The sequence below is a fragment of the Sitophilus oryzae genome, unplaced genomic scaffold (genome assembly GCF_002938485.1).
Source record: "Sitophilus oryzae breed Bouriz unplaced genomic scaffold, Soryzae_2.0 scaffold_1368_pilon_pilon, whole genome shotgun sequence".
Lineage (NCBI taxonomy): Eukaryota > Metazoa > Arthropoda > Insecta > Coleoptera > Curculionidae > Sitophilus > Sitophilus oryzae.
This window is the reverse complement of record NW_022146024.1, coordinates 688448-710673: the sequence shown is the minus strand read 5'-3', so window position 1 is coordinate 710673 and position 22226 is coordinate 688448. Positions and strand designations below refer to the sequence as shown.

General features: G+C 30.5%; 1 protein-coding gene across 1 annotated transcript in view; it reads right to left on the bottom strand.

The window, feature by feature from the left end:
* Positions 1-19305, bottom strand: part of LOC115875292 (centrosomal protein of 290 kDa) — a 63563-nt gene extending 44258 nt beyond the window's left edge. The window contains exons 1-13 of the mRNA XM_030890712.1: positions 19208-19305; positions 19067-19152; positions 15459-15656; positions 15226-15361; positions 15033-15169; positions 9311-9709; positions 8872-9056; positions 6983-7151; positions 6780-6921; positions 6352-6455; positions 2329-2390; positions 1844-2033; positions 751-1318 (exon numbers count right to left, since the gene is read on the bottom strand). Coding sequence (XP_030746572.1) covers positions 751-1318; positions 1844-2033; positions 2329-2390; positions 6352-6455; positions 6780-6921; positions 6983-7151; positions 8872-9056; positions 9311-9709; positions 15033-15169; positions 15226-15361; positions 15459-15656; positions 19067-19152; positions 19208-19241 — 2410 coding nt within the window. The 5' untranslated portion in view covers positions 19242-19305. The remainder of the gene's footprint in view (positions 1-750; positions 1319-1843; positions 2034-2328; positions 2391-6351; positions 6456-6779; positions 6922-6982; positions 7152-8871; positions 9057-9310; positions 9710-15032; positions 15170-15225; positions 15362-15458; positions 15657-19066; positions 19153-19207) is intronic.
* Between the last annotated feature and the right edge of the window lie 2921 nt (positions 19306-22226).

Here is a 22226-nt window from a genome sequence, read left to right as displayed (position 1 = left end):
GTAAGTGACTATATAATATACATACGTGTAGTAAACCGATCATTTATGAAATTCACTCAAATTAACTAATTATATATTTTTTCTTGCATTTTTGCTTTTATTTACTACTTGTCAAAGATTAGATGTCAAACAATTTAGATACGTCAATCTGACTTACCTGCTTCAGTAGCGTATCGGATGTTTATGGTTATAAATAATTATTATAACTTATCTATTTTTATTAGAATTTTATATTTTTATAACAATTTTAATAACTACCAACATTTATTCACAACGTAAAATAAACTAACAAATTATTGAGTCTACCCCACGTCTACCCTACATCATAGTTTTACATTTTTTAAATAAAATTAGAACGGCACTGATAAACCGGAATTTAAGTCGGCCATATTTGAGGCCCATCGCGGTGGACCTAAGACCTTTGATATGCTCCTTCCTTAGTCTTCTTATTCAAAGGATCATACGGTATTAATAACAATCTATCAAAGAATGAAAACAAAATTGTATTACCATGGAAACGCATTTTGATTTTTAGGACTTTTTTAGGAAAAAATTCAACTATATTCTCATGTATTTTTTACTTTCTCTAAAACGGTATGGAAATTTAGAAAAATATAAACACGATTAACCATTTTAGAACACGCAATTTTTTATGGTGAATGCATTTTCAAAATGTCAATAATAAAAAAGTTTTTCCTCTATTAAAGATAATCCTGGGACATACAGCAGATATTTATGAAGAAATACTACCTTTTAGTTCTGTATTTTCTTTCCTCAAATCTTCTTCATTCCTCGTTAAAATTGACAGTTCCAAAGATTTTCCGTTCTGCAAATCTTCAACATCCCTCAGAAGTTTTCTGTACTTTACCAAACATTCATCCAAAGATTTTTCAGTCTCTTTAAACGCCTTTTGATCAACAAAAGTAAATTTCTCCAAATCTTTTTCTTTCAGTTTGATTCTTAAACGAGCAATTTTCTTCAGGAAAACCTCTATTTGCTTTCTACGATTCAGTTCAATATTTCCGATCTCTGATTTTAAAAGGTTTATCTTATCCTCCATCAGTATATTTTCGTTAAGTAAGTTTTTGACTTTTTTTCGTTCTTTTAGCAGTAAACTCTTTATTTCTTCACTGTTGATTGAATTTAAATCTAAGTCAATAACTTTTTCTTCATTCTCTATGTGTTTTTTATTTAGCTCTTCTATAAGTGTTTGTTTTTCTTTAAAACATTTTTCGTGGAGCAAAGCAGTACGGTTTTGGACCAAAGAAAATTCATTTTCTAAATTATTTTCTATATTTTCATCGTCTTCATAGAGATTCTAAAATAAAATAAAACACTATATTATTTTAATCCTCGAACATCTTTTCGTATACTTCGTGATACTTGAAAATACCATAAGATAAAAAAACAGCGTGGCAGTAACTTTTCAAATGTCAATGAATGAGAATTTCTATTGGACCAAACCCTTAAATATCATTTGTCAAAATTTGGTAAAAAAATTGTCAAAAATTAATGATTCATTTTAGAAAAACCTCGGAAAAAAGCATAAAAGTTTCAGGCGCAAATCGATTTTCAAAAAATAGGTTTACTGAATAGATTTGTGTGATGTATATTTGGCGTATCTTGGCGACTATTTACATATATAAATTTTAAGACTTGTCAAGTTTGGTAATCCTGACAAGATTTTATCTCAATTTTTAATAAACAAAGTATTATTATTTCGAAAGCCATTGTCACACCATTTTTTTTCGATCGCAGGTTACTTAAACATCAAATATAATAAAGCTCATAATGACGTCACAGTAGCTAAGTCTACTATGACGTCACATACGCTTGTACTTACCGCAATGATCTTCAAAATGCTAATTTTAATTTCCTGAATATTGTCGTAATTTGCTTTCAACAAAGGACTAATTTTCAAAAGTTTTTCGTCTGTTATATTAATTCTATTATCCAATCCAGTGACATCTTCATTCTGAATTGTTTGTTTGATGCTTTCTTTTTCACTAATCTTAAGATTCTCCAACTCAGATCTACAAAAGATTAAAAAAATCTTGAGTATTTCGTCACTGAAACAGATATATAAAAATAATAAAGTTATTTATTGGTTGTAAAATGTCACTGCGTGGATTCCTATGGAAACCTATGTAATTTGGAATTACATATCCATGAAAAATCTACAAACTTTTTTTAAACATTTACACTAAATCAAACACAGAATACTTATAGTGTGCCAGCGAGAAAATATTACTTCTGTATTAAAGTGACACACAACTGTCACTGTCACAAATTCTTTCACTGGACAGGCTATATATAATCAATAAGTACCTGACATCACGTAGCTGTTCCCTTAATTCACTATTAACACCTTCCAAGTTGTGTAGTTCAGCCTAAAAAAATATAATTTTGATGTATAATAAAATATGTATATTTGATACCAATTAAACTTTTAGTTGCGTAATCGGGGGCGCAATTTTTAAATTCATTGTTGCAAAATCTCAACCATTATGACAGCTCCATATGGAAACCAATCAAACATTCAAAAAAACCTAAAACTCAATCACCTCCCCTTAACGAGCTAGACCTGAATCTGCCGTGGGCCAGAAGTGATAAAGAAAAAGCCGTTTTGTAGAACCTCGCAAAAGTACGCAAGTAAGTTCTCACCGCACATGGGCGCCGGAAGAATGAAATTTAGGGGGGGGGGCAAGGTAAAAATGAATAAAAAATTTACATTTTTGGTAATTATTGGGAAAACTGGAAATCGTCCGATTTTCACCAAAATTGGTATACACCCTATTTTGAAGTAGATTACGAATCTGAACTTTTTTCTTGGGGGTCTCTTACCGTTTTTCAGAAAAACGGAAAATAATTTCAATATCGAATTTTTCTTAATTTCTCATATTTTTCAGGTTTTTGCTATTTTCTGTTACTTTTTTAACCAATTCTATGCATAATGGAGGAAAATTTGCTAAAATAAATTTGTAAACAATCTGAAAATGTTAGGTTATAGCTTTGTTCGGGTTCTTGTTATTACCGATTCTGAACCGTCCAAGAACACTGCAGCGCCTGCGCAAATGAAATAATGTCTTCATATTTCCTTCTGCGCATACGCATCACAGTTCTAGGACGGTTCAGAATCGGTAATAAGAGAAACCCGAAGTAAGTTTATGTGTTTCTGGCATTTAAAGCAACGTTGCCAATGCTAAACCTAAATTTAGCGTGTTTTTTTCGCTCATTCTGGAATTACGAAAGGCGGTCGCCAGAAGAACGGCTCCTTCCCATAACTGCTATTTTACCAACGAGATCTGACTATTTATACCCACGAAGTTGCACGAAAGAGTTTTGATTGCATTGGTTACAACTTCCATGCAGAGGGTGTTAATCTTTTGTTGTTATATTATTAGATTAACTAAAAAAAGATTAACCCCCTCCGCAAAGAAGTTAAAACCAATGCAATCAAAACTCTTCCGCGTAATTTTGTGGATATAGGTGTATATTTAATTATTGTCGATCTCATAATAGGTAATTTATTTAAAATCCCTAATCACCCGAAAAAATAGAAGATATGGCAACGTTGTAAATTTTCAAATTTCTAGATTAGGTCTAGAATATATTTGTCTCTCTTATTACATAGGAGAGAGAAAGAAGGATATATCAAATGTCAAACTTCCATCTGGTCTCAATTTTCTTTGCTATTTTGTTAAGAAAAGTGTTTTTCAGTAAAATGTTGGACACTTTTCTATCCCCAATCAAGTGTGGCTTTTAGATAAACTATAATATAATGAAAATATAGTGAAATTATTACTTTATAGGGCAGAAATAAAGAAAAATTCAATGTTGAAATAATTTTCCGTTTTTCTGAAAAACGGTAAGAGACCGCCAAGAAAAAAAGTAGATTCGTAATCTACGACCTCAAAATAGTGTGTATACCAATTTTGGTGAAAATCGAACGATTTCCAGTTTTCCCAATAATTACCACATTTTTTATTTTTTTACAGGTAACACAGGTATTTTTTTACAGATGGATGTAAGAAGATATAGCTTTTATTTTTATTGTTTCAGTGATCCAGGGGTGGGCAAATGCCCCCTCTTGCCCCCCCTGTCCGGCGCCCATGTCACCGCATAATAATGATTTAAATCATGAAATAGAGAAAAGTGTGTCAACTGTCCCATTAAACATATCAGCAATCAAGTTTTTAACAGTTAAAAAAGTTCAGCACGCAATTAACAACCTAAATCCTCGTAAAGCGAGGAGTCGATAAGATAACGTCAAAAATGTTAAAAGAATTACCAAGGAAAGGATTAGTAGTACTTATCACATATATATTTAAAACCATCATAAGATTGAACTACTGGCCGAGATCGCTGAAAACAACCGAAATTATAATGATCCCAAAACAAGGTAAAGATTTAAACAAAGTCTCCTCATATCGCCCTATTAGCTTATTACGATTAGTTTTCAAAATGCTTGAAAGACTGATATTTCGATGAATCAACTCAGATCCAAAAACCGTAAACTGGATACCACATCACCAGTTTGGGTTTCGAGAAAGACATTCTACTATTCAGCAGATACATCGGATTACCCGCAATATAACTCAAACTCTAAAGGACAAAAAGTATTGCACATCAGTATTTCTTGATGTTAGTCAGGCTTTCGACAAAGTATGGCATACGGGAGTACTTCATAAAATTAAAAATTATCTTCCTATGTCCGACTTTCCGCTATTGATCGAAATCCTATCCTATCGAAATGGTAGAGAGTTTAGAGTCAGAATAAGTGAGGATGTATCTGCAAATTATAGCATAAATGCAGGTTTCCACAAGGTAGTGTCCTAGGATCACTACTCTATGTTCTTTATACAGCAGACTTTCCCACAAACAATGAAACAACAACGGCTACTTTTGCAGATGACACAGTAATTATGGCTATCAACAAAAAGCCGGAAACAACTTCTTGGATATCACAAAGACATCTAAATGTAATAGGGGCATGGTTACGTGATTGGAAAATAAAAAGTAATCCATCAAAATCGGCCCAAGTCACCTTTATTTTAAATAGAGACCAGTGCCCCCCAGTATACTTCAACAACACACTAATTCCTCAGTCTTCCTCTACCAAGTACTTAGGTATGCACTTGGATACTAAGCTTACCTGGAAAGAACACATAGTAAAGAAACGTAAGCAAATAGATTTAAAAATAAAATACTTATTATATAAAAATATTGGTTCATAGAAAGAAGATCGCTAGAGAATAAACTCGAGAACTATATATCGCTAGAGAATATACTTCTTTTATACAAAACCATAATAATACCTATTTGTACATATAGAGCAGAACTCTGGGGATGCGCTAGTAAATCAAATATAGCCTTAATACAAAGGAGGCAACTCAAAATTCTACGGATGATAACAGACGCACTATGGTATGTCTCCAATCATACTCTACATGAAGACTTAAAAATTCCATACGTCAAAGAGGTCATCCAAACTCGGGGCAAAAAACATTTCAATAAACTACATGATCACACTAATACCTTACTTCAGCCTCTACTTGAACCAGTACCTACAAGAAGACTTAAAAGACAATGGCCATCATGGCCATGATTTTAAAGAATATTAAGGAGGATTTTCCGCTGGAGAAGACCTCATCACGTTAACTGGAGCGTCATTGCTCTGAAGTAATCAAATTAGCCCATAGAATTTCTTTGTAACTATTCTGATTGCTAATAAATCATAATAAAAAAAAATGTTGCCAACCATGGACATATTCGGCACCAGGTTGACTAACTAGAATTTAAATTTCCCGCTGGGTATTCAGGTGGTAGCTCTGCTGTAAAAAATGTCAAATCGCCACATTTATTTATTTATTTCCTGACATTGTCATTCGTCACTTTAGTTTTGTATTACGAGTTTTTACTAGCAGATCTTGCAGTCAAACATTGTTCTTTTTTGAACTTCTTTTAGTGCGAAGTGTATAAGATAGCTTAATAGCCATAAAAAACTCATCGCAACTTTATTACGATATTTTAAACGGGAAAGCGGCAGTAATAGTCTCTTATGTCCCTTAAGTACTGTTAAGAAGGTGAGTTTTGTTGATATAAATAATAATTATTTATATATTTATAATTAATTTATTTTTGTTTCCTAAAATATTTCGATTAAAAGAAAATATGTAAAAGTGGCAATGCTGTGCCTGCCAAGCTTAATCACGTAACTAAAAGTTGATTTGATATGAACTATATTACGGATTTTTTCAAAAATCTAATAATAAAATTTTTAAATAATAAAATATATTAATAACTAAAATTTAAAAACAAAAATGGTTATTTTAAACTGTAAAATCTTACTTGTAATCTCATGGCTGGATGATACCATCCTGAAATGTGTTTAACGTCCAAAGCTCTAAGAAGTTTTTCTAATATTTCCGATTTTATTTCTCTAGGCGATATTTCTAAAATAATTTTTTTTAAATATTAATTAGAATTAAAAATACCATAGGACCGAGAAAAAAAGGCATTACAGTAGGATTTGACATGAAGATCGATAATAATTTTTGTCAAATTGACTCCATATAAGCCGTTTTTTAAAAAAAATACATAAAATCTTGTCAAAAATTAAAATTTAATTAGAAAAAAATTAGTAGTTTTCAAACACGCCAATCTATTCAGCAAATTATTTATGAGAAGTATTTGTCTAAAAACTTTTTTAATTAAATATCAATTTTTCAGAGGTTACTATGATGCCGTTTTTTTCGATCATACAGTGTTCCTTATACCTTGATCTTTCTGTCGAACGCTAGTCAAGATCTCGTGCAGACCATTTCTCAATGCTTCGTTTTCTTCTGAGAGAGCTTTCAAATCTTCATTTGGTCGATGTTTCGAGTAATCCACCTCATCCTTACTCATTAAACTAGTAAACTATAAAAAAATAATGAAATAACAATTTATTATAAATTTAAAAAAAATTCACTCAAAATACCTTCTTATTTAAGTTTAATATTTCCATTCTCAGTTTGATATTTTCTTCTTTCGAAGACTCGACGCTCTTTTTCATTTTTTCTATTGTTTTTAGTTCGTTTCTACGTTTTTTTGGTAACATTGTCAGATCTGTCTGTAAAACTTCCTCTTCGTCTAAACCTAGTTCATTCCTAAAGCAAAAAAACAGTAATATTGATATATGATAATAATAAAATATCACATAATCGAAAAAAATAGCGTCACAGATACTTTTGAGATGACAACTTGGCCCAACCCTTATTATAGATATATGAAAGCGTAGAACAGCCATGCCAAACCAAACATTCGAAAATATTTTTAGCAAAATTTACACTTTTGCTGCAAATTTACACTTTTTTATAAGTTTGCACTTTTTCTGTAAATTTCCACCTATTTTGTAAATTTATACTTCTTGTATCTATAATCAAATTTTGTAAATCAACAGAAAAAGTATAAATTTAAAGAAAAAGTTGAGAAAAGATGTTGGTTAGGTTTGGTTTGGTTCACATTGTTGACATGGCAGCTCTAAGCTTTCGAACTGATATGTTATTTATTAAAAATTTGCTTAAAAATTTGTCCAAAAATAATATTTAATTAAAAATAAATCGAGACACAAATTTATTTTCAAAAAATAATTATTAATAAATTCATTTTTGCCTGTCTAGAAACATTTTATTGAGTGTAAATATACTTAATATACAGGGTGGTCCGAACTGTATTCCGGAAATTTGGTAGCATATTCTGCAGATAAAAATAAGCAAAAAAAAAGTTCGTGTAAATGTATGTCCTACAATGCTTAGTTTCGGAGATAACATCATTTTTATTTCGTTTTTTTCCAAATAATTTCCGAAGTATCGTCAATATTTTGATGTGTCTGAAATTTTTTTGATGTGAGAAATTTGATTTTAATGTCAATATAACTCCTACTAAAGTCACTAGATATATAACTCCTACTTGTATAGAACGCCACCAACATATTTTTTAACTGGTTTGAAGAGTAATAACTTTTCGTCCGTACCTGTATAAAACTAGTGAGTAAAAAAAGATGTATTTACGACGTTTTTTGCGTAAAAAATATATCTTATTGAAAATCGGCTACGAGTAATGGTTCTCGAGATATTTGGAATCGAAATTATCAATATCTGTCACCATTAACGTAAATTAATTAAACATTTTACTTATTAATTAAACATCGACTTTATTAAACTTATTAGACTGAAGTCATAAATTTAAAATGTTTTTTTGCCAAAAGTTCAACAGAAACTGTTTTATGACCATTTTTTCGGCAGAAAAATTTATGATTAATTAATAAATTATTTCAGTTAATTCCCAATAATTATTTCAGTTAAATAGCTATTTACTCAACCGTGTTTATTTTTTGTCAATAATGACATGTATTGACTATTTCAATTCTAAATATCTTGAGAATGGTTGCTCGAACAATTTTTACCAAAAGACATTTTTTACGTAAAAAGTCACGAAAATGTATATTTTTTCACTCAGTAGTTTTATACAGGTACGGATAAAAAGTTATTACTCTACAAAACAGTTAAAACACAAGTAGGTGGCGCCTTTTACAAATAGGAGTCATTTGACATCAAAATCAAATTTCTCAAGTCAAAAACTCATTTTTTGACATGAGACATTACACTCCTTAGACACGAATTTTCACCCAAATATTGACGGCACTTCAGAAATTATTTGGAAAAAATCTAAATACAAATGAAACTTCTACATCCTTTTTATCTCCGAAACTTAGCATTTTAGGACATGCATTTATACAAACTTTTTTACTTATTTTTATCTGCAGAATATGCTGCTATATGAAGTTTCCGGAATACAGTTCGGACCACCATGTATATTTGATCTTACTTGAGGTGGCGATTTTCTATCTCAATATAATCATGAGATTCTTGTAATGTATTCAAATCCTGAACCATTTCAGCAATGCGTTTATCTCTAGTTAACAGTTGCACCTTTATTGATTGCGATTGACTCAAAATTTCGGCAAAATCCAACTGTCCATCCTCTTTTAATGTATCTTGTATCTTTTTCAGCTAAAAATAACACTTTTTATTAAAAATTTAGTATCTATTACGCCCAACTTTATGCTTCTAGATCAAGTGGTTTATGGTTAATAAACAAGATTAATTGTTTTATATAGCCACTCGTTTAACGTGAGCGTAACTATATAATAACCGTAACAATAAATTATTATAGAACCTAGAGAAATAAATAGAGCCTGAAAACTAAAAGTAATAGAACCATTATATTCTTTTTACATTTAAATAACATTGAAACTTTTTCTTACCTCCGATTCAAGAGTATTCGATATTTTGTTGGCATAGTCCACTTCAATTTGAAACTTCTTGCATCTATCCCTAGACTTTTTCAACTGTCCTTTCAATTTCGAATTTTCCTCATCAATAATACCTTTTTCGTTTTTCATTTTCTCATTTTCCATCTTCAGGTTTACAATAGCTTCGGCACTTTCCTTCAATTCAGCCGTACAATCCTCCATTTCCAGTTTGAGTCGTTCGACCTGAGTTTCGGCCTCTTGCAAGGCCGTCCTCAGTTTTTCACAGTATTCTATGTTAGCTGATGGGATATCGCTAGTAACGCCATCTTCTGGCGAGGAAATATCGCGTATTGTTGTAGGTTTTTCGTTTTTTAAAGCTGCGATTTCGGCATTCTTTTTATCTAAAACAGCCTAGAAATAAAAAAATAATAATAAAATATCATATAAAAACAAACCTAAATAAAATATTAAAGTAGGAACGGTACTCTATTTTATAAACTCTTTTACTATATACCGGGTGCGTCTCAAAAGCTCATCCCTATAACTTTCTTATTTTTTCAGATAAAAGAACGAGACTTGGTATAGGAGCATATGACCTAAATTAGGATTGATTGACGTATTCTATTGTTTTTTGGTCACTTTAGATTTCACCGGAAATGACTACAACTTTCGATTTTTAAATAGCGCCCTCGCTATATTTTTACTTTTTTCGATAGAACATGGCATTCTGAATGAAATGACATATCATATGTCAACTTTTGGCATTCTCGCTTAATAAAAAATTGTATTTTAAATTTCAATCTAGAGTGCCATGGGTATGTTAAAAACACTAATTTATAATCAAGGGGCCTTGGAAAAATAGATTTGATAGTTTAATCTTTTTAGTGTCTTGTCCTGGCCGGTTAAAAGATGCCCAAATCGTATTTTCAATCATATCTAAATTTTTTCAAATGGAACGAGGGTGGCTCATTAGCATATTTGGAGAAAGCATTTTTTTACGAATAATTTGATACCACACACTTGGTATTTCGAGTCAAATTTTTGTTATGAACCGCATGTTATAATTTCAAATAAATCATATGCAAAATTGTCAAAAGTTGGCATATGATATGTCATTCTATTCAGACTGACATTTTCTATCGAATAAAGTAAAAAAATACCGAGGGTGCCATTTAAAAATCAAAAGTTGTAGTCATTTCCGGTGAAACAGGAAGTGACCAAAAACAATTGAATACGTCAATCAATCCTAATTTCTGTTATATACTAAAATACCAAATCTTATTTTTCTATCTGAAAAAGTAAAAAAGTTATAGGAGTGAGCCACTTTTGAGACGCACCTGGTAGAGATTTATTTCAAACAAATATCTGGTTTCGGAGTCTAATTACCCCATCATCAGGCTAACCGAGTTTTGTTAGAATATAAGGTATGGCAATCTTAAGATTTAATTATTTTTAATCATTACAAGAGGTGATGCTATATTTGGCAATTGTTATAGTTAATACGTTTCCTAAAAAAACGTTATAAGCTTGATAAGTTATTTTGAAATCTTTGTCTTTAAAGAAAATGTAGCATTATTTTGAAATTATGTTAAAATTCGACATAAAAACGACTTTTTTCGCAAATCCTATAACTAGTTTAAAGGCTGTTTAAAGGCTAAACAGTGATTAACAATATAATATCTTATTATATAAATGTTATAGGTATATTAAAAGAGACAATTGTTCAAAAATTATATATCATTATTTTCAGTACATTTTTTGATCAATAACGTTTTGATATTTATTATTGATTTCTCTTATGAAATGAACGTTACACAACTTGTCAGTTTGTGATACACAGTTTCTACAAGCGTGGTTATTGGCAATACATTTATTACAAGATTCTTTGCTTTTTTAAAGTCCATGAATTTACAGAAAATGCAACAATCTCCCTTGAATTTATTTTAAAATTCAACCAAAAAACGGTTATTTATGCAAATCTCTATTTTTTTGTGAACCTAACACCAAATGTTGTATATGAAGGAAGACAGTTCAAAAAAAAAGAAAACTATACAGGGTGGTCCGAATTGTATCGTCGGATAACTTCGGCAGCATATTCTACAGATAAAAATAAATAAAAAAAAGTTTGTATAAATGTATGTCCTAAAATGCGTAGTTTCAGAGATACAAGGTGTAGAAGTTTCATTTTAATTTCATTTTGATTTTTTTCAAATAATTTCTGAAATACGGGCGGTATTTGACCGAAAAGTTATTAATTTTCAAAACATTTAAAATACATGTACAGGGTGGGTCAAATTCGACGCTTTTAAATGGAAACACCCGTTTCTCTAGGAGATAGACGAAAACTAATATCGGTGTCTGGAGCTCAATTTTTGTCAAAAACATGATGGTGAAATCCACACATCAATATCTGTTACCGTTTCGGAGTTACGGGGTGTTTTTCAAAAATGTGCATTTTTAACAAATCGCTGTAACTTTTTTGCTATGGAAAATTTTGTATTTCTATGAAAACATTTCTAAAGCACCTTTTTACGTAGAATTTAATGGTTTAAGTAAAATTTTTTTTAATTAATAATTTAAGAGTTATCAACAGAAAATTTGATTTTTATTTGGGACACCCTCTATATTTTTAATTAACTGAAAAGAATTTAAAATTACCTTTCCAAAAATATAGCACACTTGATATTTTGTTATAATCCCCTTCGAAATACAGAATTTTTAAAAGTTCGCCACTTTTAACTAGTAGGCTTTGGACCCCTTATTGATGATATGCCCTTAATGGAACTCGAAAACATATTTTTCCAGCAAAACGACACACCGCCTCTGAACGCTGATGTTATCAGCAAACTTTTGCAGCCAATTTCAAGAATAATTGGATAGCCAACCAAGATACCAGCCGTTGGCCGTCGAGGCCGCCTGACTTAGTGCTCATGGATCTAATCCCATGGATATATTTGCGGAAGAATAAAAGTTCATTATTCTTCCGTATAATCTAGACAAGAATTAAATATACTTAGCAATTATAATCTTTCACCACCACTGAGTTTATGAATTCCGCGAGAAATGTTCAAAAACTGCCCCGTCTGTCCATAACAGAAGACGGTCGATATGTCGAACACCTGTAGCAAAATCTCATGTTTTGGTTTGCTATTTATTTTTATTGTTTGAGATATAGTTTAAATGTGTTGATGTTGGTTAAATATATTTTAAATTATTATAAAATTCTGCATCTCTCATAGCAAATATTATTTTCGTTTTAATTGATGCTCACAGCTAGAATTTTTGCATTATAGCCGGTGCCGTTCAAAACCTACTTATTTAAAGCGGGCGAATTTTTATATACTCTATATCTCGAAGAGGAATCGAGCAAAATATCAAGTGTGTTATATTTTTGGAAAGGTGATTTTAAATTCTTTTCAATAAATTAAAAATATACAGGGTGTCCCATATAAAAAATCAAATTTTCTGTTGATAATTCTTAAATTATTAATTTAAAAAAAATTATACTTAAACCATTAAATTCTACGTAAAAAGGTGCTTTGGAAATGTTTTCATAAAAATACAAAATTTTCCATAGCAAAAAAGTTACAGCGATTTTTTAAAAATGTATATTTTTGAAAAATATTTTTGTAACTCCGAAACGGTAACAAATATCGATATGCGGTTTTCACAATCATGTTTTTGACAAAAATTGAGCTCCAGACACCGATATTAGATTTTGTCTATCTCCTGTAGAAAAGGGTGTTTCCATTTAAAAGCTTCGAATTTGACCCACCATGTACAGGGTTATCATTTTAGTTTGACCCACTTTTAAAAGCTTATAACTTTTTTGTTTGTTGGGTTAAAGCATTCATTGAAAAAACGTGTGATTCATTTTTGAATTCGGAGAAAAGGGGACTATCTAATGCGCTACTAATATACAGGGTGTCCCATTTAAAAAGTTTTTTTTAGTTTTAAAAATCTGACATGTGACACCTACTGTCATTTTTGACAACACTCGCAAAAACTTGGCTGAAACTGCTACAACATGTTTTTTGAATGACAGCTTTAACCCAACAAACAAAAAAGTTATAAGCTTTTAAAAGTGGGTCAAACTAAAATGATAACCCTGTACAATTCATACCAAATAAACTTTTAGTCACGTGATTAAGCTTGATCGGCACAGTGTTGTCCGCTTTTATATCTTATTTTGTTTTACTCAAAATATTTTAAGAAACAAAACATAAATTAATTATAAATATATAAACACTTGTTATTTACATCAACAAAACTCACATTCTTAACAGCACTTAAGAGCCATAAAAGGCCATTACTACCGCTTTCCCGTTCAAAATATTCTAATAAACTCACGATGAGTTTTTTACGGTTATTGAGCTATCTTGTACACTTTGCACTAAAAGAGGTTCTAAAAAACAATATTCGAATGGAAGGTCTGCTAGTAAACATTTTCCAAGCTTAAAGTATCACAACACTGTTTATTTAAACCAAAAATTCGTAATACAAAACTTAAGTGTCAAAACAAATGACAATGTCAGGAAATATAAAAATAAATGCGGCAACTTGACATCTCTTACAGCAGAGCTACTACCTGAATCCCCAGCACGAAATTTAAATTCCAGTTAGTCAGCACAACGCCGAATATTCCATGGTTGGCGACAATGAATTTAAAAATCGCGCCCTCGATTACGCAACTAAAAGTTTAATTGATATGAAATATAGGCCCCTACAAGTAGGAGTCATATTGACATCGAAATCAAATTTATCATGTCAAAAAACACCCCGATACCAATTTCTATCCGAATATCGACTACAGTTCAGACATTCTGAAGAACATCTGGAAAACCCCAAAATAAAAATAAAACTTCTACACCCTGTATCTCCGAAACGAAGGATTTTAGGACATAAATTTATACAAACTTTTTACTTATTTTTATCTGCAAAATATGCGGCCCAAGTTTTTCGAATACTATTCGGACCACCCTGTATAGTATTATTTGCAGTACATTTGTTAATCAATAACGTTTAAATCGTTACTTATTATTCAGTATCTCTATGAAATTAACGTTACACAACTTGCCAGTTTCTGATCTACATTTTCTTTAAGAGTAGTTGTTATTGCCAATTCACTCTTTACTAAAACGTTACAAGATTCTTTCTTATTTTAAACTCTTTGATTTTACAGGAAATGTACCGTTTCCTCTTAAAATTATTTTATAATTCGACCAAAAAAGGACGTTACACAACTTATTGTTTATGATCTACACTTTCCCCATACATGTTTTACTAAATTTTACAACATTCTTCGATGATATTTTAAAAACGGCCTAATCAATGACTTAGCTACGTCGAAACACCGGTTCACGATAAATCACCAAAGCAAAGCGACGTTAGACGATATGGATGGATGGGCAGGTGACCGTCTGGAATCTTTGTCGCGCTGTTTTTCCATGGTAAAAGTATAAAAGCTGTTGCTCCATAGTAAGAGTGTAAAATCTATTGAGACGCACTGCTCATTCTCGTCGGTTAGAGACCGAATAAGATCGGATATATCATGAGTAAGAGTTGATTAGACTCTTGCTAAGTCGGTAGAGCATTATATGGATGAGGACCGTGGTTCGAATTCCGCGTAAACAAAATAGGTCCCTTCCAGATTACCTCCAGCAGCAAAAAGGAAACGTTAACTTATCTTGAAACTTTAATTGTTATTTTAAATCTCTATCTATTTGTGTCTCACCTTCCACTGATCAATTTTTTCATTAATTTCCAACGAAAATTGTTTGAATTCCTTCTCTATCCTAACCTTGTCAATTTCATGATGTTCAACTAGTTCACGCAGTCCTGCAATTTCCAATAAACTTTTTTCCAATTCATCTGAAACAAGCAACACGTTATTAAAAAAAATGATGCATAAACTTTTTTAAGAATACCATTTTTCTCTTGAAGAGCAGCTTCCTTTGACTTGACTACTTCTAAAATTGAAGATATCTCTTCAGTGGCTTGACTCAGTTCGTTTTTGACTTCCACTAATTTTTCTCTTAGAGATAGATTTTCTTTTTCTACTTCCTAAAAATCAAAGGTAGCAGAAAATTAATAAATAAATTATAAAAAGTAGTTGTTATAAAGTAAATAAATTGTAAGATGTAAGAAAAATATAACTTACTTCCAAGTCGTTTAAAAGATCTGATATCTGTCGGTTTTTTGACTGAATTAGAACTGCAACATTCTCATCTTTTTTTTCGACTAAAGCAGTTGAAGCAGATGATTCAGATTCGCTATTGTCCTTGGACGTTTCCATATTACGAATTTGATTTTCCAAATGGGCATTGTCCCGTTCCAATCTACTTAGCTTCTTGGTTAACTGCGGATTGGTTAAATAAAAAAAAGCTTAAATAATCTAAATGCCTATGTAATATCGAGATTAATTGACTATCTTAATCTTTAACCATATACAGGGTGGCGCACCTCATACGCCTCGGTTGATTATACGAAAACGGAAAGATGTAGAAACAAAATATTTTATGGGTATATGTGGGGAGCCAATGTGCACAATTTAAAATTATTTTGAAATATACAGTGTGTTTCAAAACTAAGATCCATACCAAAGTTATATTTTTTCTTATGGAAAACCCGGTATTTTATTTCATTTTTGGATTCTTGGGCCCAAAAAAGGCATTTATTATATAGATTAAATATGTTTAAAATCAATGGTTTTTGACATATTTAAAGATATTTAAATATGCATGCTACAATAGAATATATTATTAACACCCTGTACATTATTTTAAGGATTAATTCTTGGGCTGAGTTTAAAGGTAAAGAAATAAACTTTGCTGAAAAATGTTATTACTTCCTTAAATTTATACAGTGGTACCAAAAATTGCTGATCTATTTGAAGGATTTATTTTACATAAAAACTTCGTTATTTCAAATGCAACACCCTGTATTTTTTTAAATAAATCGTAACAGATTCAAATGATATTTCAAATTATATTAGGGTTTCCTATACCCATCTATCTCATATTTTGAATAAAAAGCGACTTTTCAATAAAATGGCTGGTATCGCCATGGCAATTTTAGATAGTAACTATTTTCAAAACCGACATTAGTTTAGGGACATTATTATTTGGATTTATAACAGTTTACTTAAATTTACCGACAATAGTATAATAAGTAAGTATTCCTTATTTTATCAAGAAAAATAAAGCAGTATCTGCTGGCGGAACGAATGAATATGTTACTAGTGATTTTATTTTGTGAGGAAAATTGCTTCTTGGCTTCAAGAGCTTATGCTCAAAGATATCCAAATAGGAATCTTCCTGATAAGCGTTCCTTTGAAAAACTACTTGTCCTATTTCGCAGAGTTGGTAGTGTAGTTTATAAAAAAACTATTAGGCAGAAACCTGTGGTTGGAAGTGAAGAAAGTGAATTTGCCGTAATTGGATCTTTAATAGAAAATCCACATATCTACAAGTCATCGTAAAATAAAACAAAGAACTACCTCGTTTTTCTTGGTAGGATAGTAAATACATATTTAATAAATATTATTTATTAACGTATTGTAGGGGTAACAAATAAAAGTAAACTGGTAAAAATTTAAATAAAGTCCATAAACTAATTTTGACTTTGAAAATAGCTACTAATTGTCACTAGAAACTTGCCATGACGACACTAGCCCTCTTGATTGCTATTTTATTCAAAAATTGCTCTTTATTCAAAATCTCAGCTAGATAGGTACAGGAAACCCTAATATAGTTTGAAAGAGCATTTGAATCTGCTTGGATTTTTTTAAAAAAATATAGGGTGTTGTATTTGAAATAACGAAAAAAGTTTTTATGTAAAATAAATATTTAAAATAGACCATCAATTTTTGGTACCCCTGTATAAATTTAAGTAAGCAATAAAACTTTTTAGTGAAGCTTATTTCTTTACCTTTAAACTCAGCATAAGAATTAATTCTGAAAAGTAATGTATAGGGTGTGATAACCAATCGTTTTGTAGCATGCGTACTTAAATAAAACAAGAGACAGAGAGCAGTATACTTTTAATAATTCTTTAGTGCCTTTTATTATCAAATCATGGCCTACTATTAAAAATTATTTATTACTGAAAACTTTATTTAAATATTGCAGTAAAGAGTGGAAATAAATATAGAGTGATATATATTTTTGAGAAGTTTAAGACAAGCCAGATCATATAATTTATAAATATACAGTACCAGGGTATATTGTATACCCTCAAAATTTCATTCATATCGCTAAAAGCACTTGGAAGAAAATTATAATAAATCGAAAAAAGGTAAAGACTTTAATCCCCAGTAGCTACAAAACAAAGCAGAATCGGAGCCATGTTAATATGAAAATTAAATCTTATTTTCACGAGAGGAATCTCCCCCCGAGAGATGGCACATATTTTTTGAAACACTGCAATGTGTATATTCATCTCCACGGGGTAGATCCAAAAATAAAAATTAACTTAAAAAATAAGCATTGTGTGATAAAACAGTGATAATAACACACTGTGTAATAAAACAAATTGATAACAATTATTGCTTAATAAATCAAATATGTTCTAATCATAGATAAAAGAAAATAATCTTCTATTAAGATAGATATGAAACTTAATAGTAAAATTTTGGGTCAAAGCGCCCCTCCGTGTTCTTAGTAGAGACTACGTTTAACCCAGCGCCTTCGCCTTTTCTGCTGTAAATATTTTTTATGTTTATATTTGATTTCAAAGGATTTAGTTTTAAAGTTACACTGATATATTAGTATATCAGAGTAACTTTAATAAAACATAAGAATATATATATATATATATATATTTTACATTTATTAAATATAAATTTTGACTACAAGGTAGAATGTAAATCACAATATTTGACAAAACTTATAAGTATACCATTTTTACAGTTAATAAATAATAAAACTATTTCTGACTATGATATTTAAAATTTAGATAGATAGAATATTAAAAAACATACCGGTATTTGCAGACGCAGGCCCAAATTCAATAAAAACCAAAATTTTTCCTGCGAAAATCGGGCTTTTTTCACAGAAAAGGTATTTTTTGATGTATCAACAATCATTGTCAAGTTGACAACATACAGGGTTTTTTCTAATTAGTCTAAAAAATTGTGGTGTGATTCCTCATGTCTTCTTAAAACAATTTTTATATAACCATTGGGTCTAAAGTACTTCCTTTCTGATCTACAGGGTGTTAAAATTAAAAAAAATCGATATTTTGCTAACATAAATGGTACACTACTGCTTTTTAAAGAAAATATATTTTTTCTTGACTGGCCATCCTTTTTCAACAAAATTGATCTTTTCAGTTTTTCTTGTTCATCAAACGGTTGCCGAGAAAAAATAAATATACTTATTAAGAGCCCGCCTTAAGCCGTTTTCTAACGATTTTTATTTTTTAGATTAATTAGGAAACACCCTGTATATGCATATCACAGGCAACCAAATAAACTAGTAACCTCTAAAAATTATTTTTCCTAGCACTAGCGACGTACTGTGTTTTTAGTGAGTACTAAATTGTTTTATCAAAATTTCACCATATAAGTTTCCAGGCAATGGTTCTAATGCATTATTATTGTATAGGGTTGTTATTATTATTAAAACAATAACCCCTGTCACAAAAATATGAGTTTGTCTAAAGTGTTATTGTAAAAGTAAGAATAAAATATAACTAGAAAAAAATGTATTTCTCTAAATTATTATTGTAAAAACTAATAATAAAATATGTTATTTTTAAATGACTCACCTGTGAATTTTCTTTAGAGAGCTTTTCATTGTTCTCAATGGTTTTCTTGAATTTCCTCTTAATTTCTACATATTTCTGCTCCAAATCTAAAAATACACAATTGTGCTTTAACCAATTTAATAAAATATAGAATTCTCTCACTTTCATATTCTATAGTGCTGGCGCTCTCAGTCATTTTTTATTTGTAACAGAGTTATTTTGTTGTTTCTCTTGGAGCAAGTCAAAAGGCAAGTTTTGGAGGTATAAATTGTCAATAGATTTAATTGTGTACATTGACGTTGACTGATGGTTGCCAAGCAACTGCGTCTATCATAATAAGCATGTTGTTACAAACCGATTTTTATCACGTTTCGATACATATTCTTAATGGTATAATAATTTAAAAAGAACTTATATTAATTAATAAAAATTATTTAAGTTTAGTTTTCCTTTAATCGGTGCTAGAAAATTATCCGGACAAAATGGTGAAGGCGCCAATTAAAAATTTGTATGAAAAATTTTGTTTTCGTTATAAATACAAATTTGAAAAGTATAGATAGAAAGTTCAAAAATAAAATTAAAATAAAAATAATTATATTAACGGTAAAACACATAATTAAAAAAAACGTCAATTTACCTTAAAAATGTCAATTGATGATATTCACTATTGTGTTCACTATACAGGTTGGCATTTCTGGCCTTGGATGTTGATTTTCATGTGTACGAGTACGGTCAATACGCTCAGTATAAAGGAAAGTAACCAAATATGGAATAGTATCCCTAATATTGAATACCGCCATTTCTCGGAAGCGCGCGCGAGTATGCCTGATTGCAAAAATGACGGTGATTTTTTTTATCTCTTTCCGTCATTATACTCACGTGCAGGTTTTGCCTTGTCATTCAAACGGGTTTTGTGGTCGCTCTGATGGTGTTTTCTTTCAGTGCTATGAGAAACGTCTTTATGGTACTCAGAAAGTAAGTATTTGATACGTGATTGCTGATATTGTATATTAATTATAACAATGCATTGATTACATGTCTGATTGTTTTTGTCTTTTATGAATGTGTTTAATAAAAAAAATCTGATATACGTTTTGATTAGTTTGAAGGGTTTGTTTTATAGTGGTCCTATTTGGGTACCTGTTTCATATTTAGGTGCGTTTTATGTTCAAATTGTTTTTGAGAAAAAATTATCCTCAGAAAACAGTTATTAAGTTATGTGCAACTGTATGACTGATAATAACTAATAATAAAAAATTTTCATTTACTATATATATATATATATATATATATATATATATATATATATATATATATATATATATATAGTATATATATATATATATATATATATATATATATATATATATATATATATATATATATATATATATATATATATATATATATATATATTATAGTGATGTGTCGGTATTTGAGTAACGCGATTTTGGAGCGGTATTTTTTTGTAACGTCGTGTCGCGCTCCACAACGAATCAGGAACTTGTTACTGAAGAACGACGATTATAATGACGACAAAATTATAAATTATTTATAATTTGCCAATAAATTATTTATAATCGCACTTGAAGTTACCTAGCTTGAACCGTAGTAACCGCATAGCGACGTGTTTACCTCCAGCCGTCGCGATTTCGTTGGTCGCCAACAGTAGTATCTGGAACTGGTATGTCCGTAGTGCCGCGCGATCTCGATCGGGACGTGTTCGCTCCAGCCGTTCCCTGTCGCGAACAGAAGTAACTGCTGTAACTGATTATCAACGCTCGACCTCGGTGGCCACGTACTTCGTTCCAGCAGTCAGTCGCTGGAGCGCTTCTAGGGTTTCGGTTTTGCCTGTCGCGATTTGGTCGGTTACTATTGGCGTTGATGCTCCCGTCGCTACGTTACTTTCGAAATAGCGGATTTTGGTATGTACTAGGCATGGTATAAAATAGTGTCGTTTAAAAGATGACACGCAAAGGCAAATAAAATAAAATAAAAATATTTAATTTGCTTCTATATATTTATATAAGTTTATTGTTTAAATATATTTTTAAGGTTAGGTTAGACCAATAAACAATTTTTTTGACAGTGGTTTGGACTTTGTACTTGATTTTAACATTAAATATATTATATTGCAATACACATAAATATGAGCCGTTCATTTTATTTAAACGAACATTGATAAAGAAAAAAAAAATAACAAGGAATGTCATCGTTTTTCTAAAAATGAGATAGATTGGCTATACACAATTATAAACTCGATATTTGGAAAATGAGTGGCGGATAAAAGTTACATTAATCTACAAATATAGATAAGTTGGATATATTTTTAGCGAAGACCGTATCACTTTGGAAGTCTGAACCTTGTTTACAAAATCACGGTATTTTGTCGCGGTATTTTTAACGTTAACAGTCGCTATTGTAACGCGACTCACGTGGAACCGGTATTCGCATCACTAATTTACTATACCTTTTTCAGTGTGTCTCAAAAGGTATATATCGGGTGTGTCTCAAAAATGGCTCACCCCTATAACTTTTTTATTTTTTCAGATAAAAAGTCGAGATTTGGTATGTTAGCATAAGACATAAATTAGAACTGATTGACGTATTCAATTGTTTTCGGTCACTTCCTGTTTCACTGGAAATGACTACAAATTTTGATTTTTAAATAGCACCCTCGGTATTTTGTTACTTTATTCGATAGAAAATGACACTCTGATTAGAATTTAATATCATATTATATCACAAACTTTGACAATTTCGAATATGGAAACTGCAACATACGATTCATAACGACAGTTTAACTCAAAATACCAAGTATGTGGTACCAAATTATTGGTAAAAAATGCTTTTTTCTAATATGCTAATGAACCACCCTCGTTCCATTTGAGAAAATTGAATTATAATTACACTAAAAACATTAGACGATCAAATCTATTTTTCCAAGGCTCCTTGAATAAACATTAGTGTTTTGTAACACAGCCGTGGCACTCTAGATTGAAATTTAAGATTTAAAAAGCCACTTTTTAGACGCACCCGGTATAACACAAAAACTAAATGGTATTTCATATTTGGTTAGTATCCTCTGTAAATACCGGGTATTTACAATTCGGTCGTCGAGAACTGCTATTATAAAATTAGACACTATTATAAAAATAAACACGTAAAATAAAACAATTAG